Below are 7,748 nucleotides of genomic sequence, written 5' to 3'. Positions count from 1 at the left end.
GGCCCGTGTGACGGGGGCCCCTGTATCTTTTTAAAAAAAACTATGTTCTATTTTCCTCCCTTTTATCTTTTGAATTGGTAGATCCTGTGGGTTTTTTTACCCCACTTTATTGAAGTTCGCATTGATCTCTTCCCTACTTTCCCCCTTTCTGTTTGTCTCTTTTCTAGCCAGTGAGCTGCACAGCTGGAACTTACTTTTTAAACTTGCATGTGGTGTCCAAAAGCCTCAGGCACAATAAAAAATTTAAGCACGCAAAAATAATCACAACATGCATACTGACTAAGAAGGCAGTTTAAGAAGATGGGGGGAGGGGGATTCATACATCTAACAGCTGCTGAAGACAGATGTTGGTCAGTTTCCTCCACGCGCAGAAGGTCTCTGGACCCAGGAGGCCAACCTCACATGCTAACCCTCTGCAGGGAATATCCCTTTCAACCTCAGCCAGGACAAGCAGTGGACAGAATCCTTCCCTGTCAGTTGTTCCCTCAGGTAAGCAAACAGCGCAACCCTAGCTCTTGACTCATGAGTAGGCCACTGCTTCTGCTTAGGGGTGCAAGCTCTGTTTCGGCAGCAAAACACAAAGACATGCAAAAGGGCAGGAAAGGATAAGCTTTCTCCTCCAGTTTCTGGAAATGATCCATAGGATGACTGAACTCACCCTATTGGTTTCAGGAAGGGAAACTGGAAGGGAGAGTGCATTGTGCATTCTCTGTTTCTTCCAAGGACTTCTGTGTAAATCAAAACCTTGCAACACTTTTGCCAACGGAAACTAGTTCAGTGGAAGATTTGTACCCCTTTGTCGGACATATTCAAAATACTGGGCCACAAAGAAGCTTGAGAGCAGACTGTTTATTGTCTGTTTATTGTCAGTGGAACAGCGGATGCGTTTTCATCACACGTGACCTGGTTGTTCACCAAGGAACAGTGTTCCCTTCCCAGTCAAGAAAAGATCCCGAATCTCTCTCTGTGACAGCAGAAAGCACTTTAACAATCCCCGTGGTGCTATCCTTCACCGTAGTTGGAACCTATAAAAATAGTGAGGGAGATCAGTTAGAAATGCCATAGATTTTGTCTGATGCCCACAGATCGAAGATATCCCCAAGAGAGCAATCCTAAACTGGTCTACTCAGAATCCTACTCAGATCTATTTAATTGGTTTACTCCCAGGAAATCATTCTTGGGATTGCCCTTAAAGTATATTGCTCTCACAGAAAAGGGCTCTGTCTCTGTCTGCCACTGTTAAAATGTGAGAGAGCCGAAGTGAAGCCAGAGCTAATAGCTAACTTTCTTCTTATTTTTTTTGGTATTTGTGTGTCTGCAACTGGAAGTCATGTTGACCTTTGGTGACTGACCCTTACTGGGGGCCTGGAGGATCATAGAATCATAGAATGTTAGAGTTGGAGGGGACCTTGCAGGTAATCTAGTCCAACCCCTTGCACTCTGCAGGAGCATAGCCGAAAGATAGCCCTACATACCTACAACATACCCAAAAGATGGTCATCCAGGCTCCGCTTGAAAATGTCCAGCGAAGGAGCATCCACCACCTCCTGAGGTAGACTGTTCCACTGCTCAATCACTCTTACAGTTAGGAAGTTTCTCCTGATATTTAGCCGTTAACGACTCTCTTGTAATTTCCACCCATTAGATCTAGTCTTGCAATCCGGAGCAAGAGAGAATAGATCTGCTCCATCTTCTACATGACAGCCCTTCAGATACTTGAAGACTGCAATGTCCCCTCTAAGCCTTCTCTTTCCCAGGCTAAACAAACACAACTCTTTCAGCCTTTCCTCGTAAGACTTGGATTCCAACCCTCTCACCATCCTGGTTGCCCTCTTCTGGACACGCTCGAGCTTGTCCACATCCTTCCTAAAATGTGGTGCCCAAAACTGGACACAGTACTCCAGGTGGGGCCTGACCATAGCAGACCAGAGCGGAACTACCACCTCCCTTGATCTGGACACTTCCTGTGATCTGGACACAATATTCAGAGAGGTGGCTGAATAAAGCCTGCCCCTGTCCTCCTGACTTGGTATTCCAAGGAAGTCTCCCATCCAAGTACTAACCACAGTTGACCCTGCTTAGCTTCCAAGATCTGACAAGATCGGGCTTGCCTGGGCTATCCAGGTCAGGGCACGACAAAATTTATTCTGACAAATAATCAGTGAAGAGCAGAATTAAAACTGAATCAGAAACAAGGCAGTAAACCGATCAGTCCGTCAGTTTCACGGAGATCAAAGAACTTCCATATCTAGAGGCAGTCAACCTCTGAATACCGATGCCAGGAAGCAACCTCTGGGGAAGGCCTCAGCCTCTATGCCCTGTTGCTGGCCCTCCAGTGTAACTGGAAGCTGGACTACATGGACCACAGATCTGATCCAGTACGGCTCTTCTTATATTCTTATCCTAAGCAGAGTTATCCTGACATGGATAGCCCAGGCTAGCCTGGTCTCCTCAGATCTCAGAAGCTAAGTAGGTTCAGCTCTGGACACTATTTGGATGGAAGACCACCAAGGAATACCAGGGTCACAATGCTGAGGCTGGCAATGGCAAACTATCTCTGAACGTATCTTGCCTTAAAAAAAACCCTATGGGGTCACCGTAAGTCAGTTGTGACTTGACAGCAAAGAAGAAGAAGAGTTACCACATTCTGAGCCTAGTGAAGTTGGATATTGCAACTGCTCTGAAATGCTGTGACCAGAATTCTAACTGATTCAGGCTGCAGGGAGGGACTACACAACACAGATCCTAAAGATTTGTCTATTCCAGGTGCTGTATTTTGGCTTTTCAAATATTGCACAGCTTCTAGGCCACTGCTTAGCTGAAGGCATACCTGCTCTCTTATCTCTAAACACTCTTACCATGAAATCATCTGAACAAGTTCTTCTACAAATGTTTCACTGTGCGGTCTAGCTCAAAGCCTTCTCAGTGGTGGTATTCCAGTTACGTGCGTGGCTGTGGCTTTGTGATAGAACACTTGCGTTAGATATATCCAGAGTGGGAAATCACCCAGAGAGTCAGCTGGGCCTTAAGATGACCAAAGAATAAAAGGATTGCTAAAGGAAGATGGAGAGATGGCAGAAAATCTTTGCATCTGTGTTCACTGTAGAAATTGTGGAGCATGTGCCCAGGCCAGAGCAACTATTTTCAGGGAGGGAGTGTGAAGAATTGAGTCAAATTAAGTGGTAAGATATGAAGTTCTAGACCTGTAGGGAAATTTAAAATTAGAAACCGGTAAGTCTCCGGGTCCTGACAACATACTCCTGATGGTTCTTAGGGAACTCAAATGTGAGACTGTTGATCTAGTAACCAGTATATGTAACATGTTAGTAAAACCAGCCACTGTATCAGAGGATTTGGAGAGTAACAAATGTTACACTCATTTTCAAAAAGGGGTCTAGAGGGGAAATAACAGACCAGTTGGCCTAATGTCTGTCCCAGGCAAACTGGTAGAAACTGTGATCAAAGAAAGAATGATTAGATGGCCTGTCTGGCCCCTTCCAACTCTGTGATTCTGTGATTCTATTCTATGATCAACCTCTTGGAGTTCTTTGAGAAAGTGAACAAACATTTATATAATACTGACAAAGTAGACATTATATATTTGGGCTTTCAACGGGCTTTTGAAAAGTTCCTCACCAAAGACTCCTGAGTAAACTTACCAGGTCCTTTTATGGATAAAACACTGGTTAAACAAAGGGAAGCAGAGAGTAGGAATAAATGGGCCGTTCTCTCAATGGAGGGAAGTAAGCACTGGGATCCCACAAGGATCAGTACTGAAGCCAGTGCTATTTAATTTGTTCATAAATGGTTTGGAACTGGGGATGAGCAAGTTTGCAGATGACATAAAATTAGGGTGGTAAAAACTAAGCTTGACAGTGAAGAGCTCCAGGAGGATTTCCACAAATTGGTTGAGCAGGCAACAATGTGGCAAACGAAGTTCAATGTAAGTAAGGGTAAGGTGCTCTACATTGGAACACCCCCCCCCATTTTAACTACATGTGAACCTGTTCATAGTGAATAGCTCGATGAAAATGTTGACTCAGTGTACTGCAGCAGTGAAAAAGTCAAGTTCTGTGTTGACAATTATTAGGAAAGTAACTGAAAATAAAACAGTCAATATTATAGTGCCCCAGTATAGATTGATGGCGTGCACTCATTTGGAATATTGTGTGTTGTTCTGGTGACCATATCTCAAAAAGAATGTTGTAGATCTGGCAAAAGTGCTGAGGAGGGCAACCATCTCGATGCTTGGGGATCCAACACTTTCTTATGAGGAAAGACTGAAGAGTCTGGGACCTTTCAGTTTAGAAAAGAGTCAGCTAAGTGGATATATGATAGAGGATTTATAAAATTATGCACAGGATAGACAGAGTAGATGGAAAAATTTTCTCTGTTGCCCAAAACAGCAGAACTTGAGGGCATCCAATGAAGCTGATGGACAGTAGATTCAGGACAGACAAAAGAAAATACTTATTTACTCAAGAAGTCATTAAAATTTGGTGTTTGCTGCCAGAGGATGTAGTGATGGCCTCAGACATAGCGTTGAATCCACATGTGTGTTTCTTGCTGGTTTCCTGACATTTTCGCTCCCATCCCCCAACAAACTGTCTACATTTGTATCTGGTTTCATGCTGGCAGTGCGCCAATATAAAAATCAGTGTCTGCATATGTTTCCTGCCCTCTGGTAGTGACTCCATTGTCAAAGCTGCTCCGCACTGGTTTAAATGAATGCTGTTCTTTGCTGCTGTAGCCCCTCCTTTCTGGTTTTGTTGCGCTGTCAACCTAATGCAGACATTTTTGAGCCGTTGCTCCGCTAATTCTTAAATAATTCCCACAGGTGGTGCACAAAAAAGTAGGTGGTAACTCGTGGTTCGATTTTTATCTTGTTTTGAAGCTTTTATTTCTTGACCCCTTTTACAGATCAACTGAACACTTTTAAGTTCACTTGCATTTATCTCAAAATGTATAAATCCAGAAATGGCGTCAACATGGCAAATGGGGTACAATGTGGCCAAGTGCAAGGTGATGCACATTGGAGCCAAAAATCCTAAATATAAATACACGTTGATGGGGTCTGAACTGGCAGAGACTGATCAAGAGAGAGATCTTGGAGTTGTAGTAGATAACTCACTGAAAATGTCGAGACAGTGTGTGACTGCAATAAAGAAGGCAAATGCTATGCTGGGGATTATTAGGAAGGGTATTGTAAACAGATCAGCCAATATCATAATGCCCCTATATAAATCAATGGTGAGACCTCATTTGGAATACTGTGTGCAGTTCTGGGCACCACACCTTAAAAAGGATATTATAGCTTTGGAAAAAGTGCAGAAAAGGGCAACTCGAATGATAAAAGGGTTGGAACACTTTCCCTATGAGGAAAGGTTAAGGCGCTTAGGGCTCTTTAGCTTGGAGAAACGACGACTGAGGGGTGACATGATTGAGGTTTATAAGATTATGCATGGGAAAGAGCAGGTAGAGAAAGAGGTACTTTTCTCCCTTTCTCACAATACAAGAACTCGTGGGCACTCAATGAAATTGCTGAGCGGTAGGGTTGGAATGGATAAAAGGAAGTACTTCTTCACCCAAAGAGTGATTAACACTTGGAATTCACTGCCACAGGAAGTGGTGGTGGCTACAAGCATGGATGGCTTCAAAAGGGAATTAGATAAGCATATGGAGCAGAGGTCCATCAGTGGCTATTAGCCACAAGGTATAGATAGGGACTCTGGGGCAAGTGATGCTCTGTCGGTGCTTGGGGGGGTCAACAGTGGGAGGGTTCTAATGTCCTGGCCCCACTGGTGGACCTCCTGATGGCACTGGTATTTCTGGCCACTGTGTGACACTGAATGAGCCTTTGGCCTGATCCAACATTGGCATCTCTTATGTTCTTATGTTCTTAATTTTATTCCCGCTTGGCTCTATTTCCTCATAGCTATGTACCAGCCCTCAAATCTTATCTTCCAAAACTTATCTATCCGCTTTCCATTTATTTTCTTGACCCCCCGCTTTATGGAACTGGAATGAAAGGCCCCAGAGTGGAATGACAGCCCCTGGGGGTAGCAGGAGTGTTCAGGGACTGGAATGAGAGACCATGGAGTGGAATGACAGCCCCTGGGGGTAGCAGGAGTGTTCTGGAACTGGAATGAAAGACCACAGAATGGAATGACAGCCCCTGAAAAAAAGACAAAGTGAACAGCTTCCCTAATGCTAAGTTGAAGGCAGAGGCGCAGCAGTTCTAAACCACATGGGATAACAGCGGCACCCAGCTGATTCTAAAATGCATATGCAGATTCAGCCATAGATAACTTTAAAGGAGGATTAGATACATTCATGGAAGTTAGGCCTGTCAGTGGCTACCAGTCAGGTGTCTAATGGAATCTCCACGTTCAGAGGCAATCAGCCTCTGAATACCACTGCCAGGAGGCAACATCAAGGGAAGGCCTTGACGTCTATGCTGTGTTGTTGGCCAGTGGCCATCCAGAGTAACTGGTAGGCATACTGTGTGAGATAGAATGCTGGACTAGATGGACCATGGTTGTAATCCAGCAGGGCTCTTCTTATGTTCTTATTCACCTAGAAGCTTCAGTCCCTGGCATCTCCCACTTGCATGACCACAGGTGGTGAGAAGACCCTTCTCTGCCTGAGACACTGGAGAGCCAGTCAGAGTAACATGATTGATGGAGCAAATTGCCTGACTCAAGGTGCTTGATGTTTTCACGTGATCTCACTTGCTTAGAGACACACATGGCATCCTCCCTTCTGGCCTCTAGGGGGCAGGTAAGAATCATCTTATTTCAGGAGACTTTTAACAGAGTTTGTCTATATGTTGGTTAAGTACATCCTAAATATTATCACCCCCCTCATGGAGGGGAGGGGTGCTTACGTATGGGGAGGGGGCTTACGTAGTTCGATGAAGCTGTGGGCTATGCCGTGAAGGGCCACCCAAGACAGACAGGCCACAGCAGAGAACTCAGGCCAAGAGTGATCCCCTGGAGAAGGTAATGGCAACCCACTCCAGTATCTTTGCCAAGAAAACCCCATGGACAGTATCAAAAGGCTAAAAGATATGACACCGAAAGATGAGCCCCTCAGGTCGGAAGGTGTCCAATATGCTGCTGAGGAAGAGCAGAGAGCAAGTACAAGTAACCCCAGAAAGAGTGAAGCGGCTGGGACAAAGCCGAAAGGATGTGGATGTGTCTGATGGTGAAAGGAAAGTCCGATGCTGCAAAGAACAATACTGCATAGGAACCTGGAATGTAAAATCCATGAATCAAGGCAAGCTTGATGTGGTCAAAAATGAGATGGCAAGACTGAACATCGATATCTTAGGAATCAGTGAACTAAAGTGGACAGGAATGGGCGAATATAACTCAGAAGACCATTATATCTACTACTGTGGCCAGGAATCTCGTAGAAAAAATGGTGTGGCCTTTATAGTCAACAAGAGAGTGTAAAAGTCAGTACTGGGAGACAATCTCAAAAATGACAGAATGATTTCGGTCCGATTCCAAGGCAAACCATTCAACATCCAAGTCTATGCCCCAACCACTGATGCAGAAGAGGCTGAAGTGGACCGGTTCTATGAAGACCTACAACACCTCCTAGAACTGACACCAAAAAATGATGTCATCATCATCATAGGGGACTGGAATGCTAAAGTAGGAAGTGAAAAGGTAACTGGAATAACAGACAAGTTTGGCCTTGGAAAGCAAAATGAAGCAGGGCAAAGGTTAACAGAGTTTTGT

At 44.6% G+C, this 7,748-nt stretch overlaps 1 protein-coding gene across 1 annotated transcript in view; it reads right to left on the bottom strand.

Moving 5' to 3' along the window:
- Positions 1 to 911: 911 nt before the first annotated feature.
- LOC107108009 (C-factor-like) overlaps positions 912 to 7,748 on the bottom strand; it is a 23,994-nt gene continuing 17,157 nt past the window's right edge. The window contains exon 6 of the mRNA XM_015408392.1: positions 912 to 1,025. Coding sequence (XP_015263878.1) covers positions 912 to 1,025 — 114 coding nt within the window. The remainder of the gene's footprint in view (positions 1,026 to 7,748) is intronic.

Source organism: Gekko japonicus, unplaced genomic scaffold, assembly GCF_001447785.1.
Source record: "Gekko japonicus isolate JY-2015 unplaced genomic scaffold, Gekko_japonicus_V1.1 scaffold717, whole genome shotgun sequence".
NCBI classification, from domain to species: Eukaryota; Metazoa; Chordata; class Lepidosauria; order Squamata; family Gekkonidae; genus Gekko; species Gekko japonicus.
Note: the sequence above shows the minus strand (reverse complement) of the source record. Positions and strands in the feature narration are given on the sequence as shown.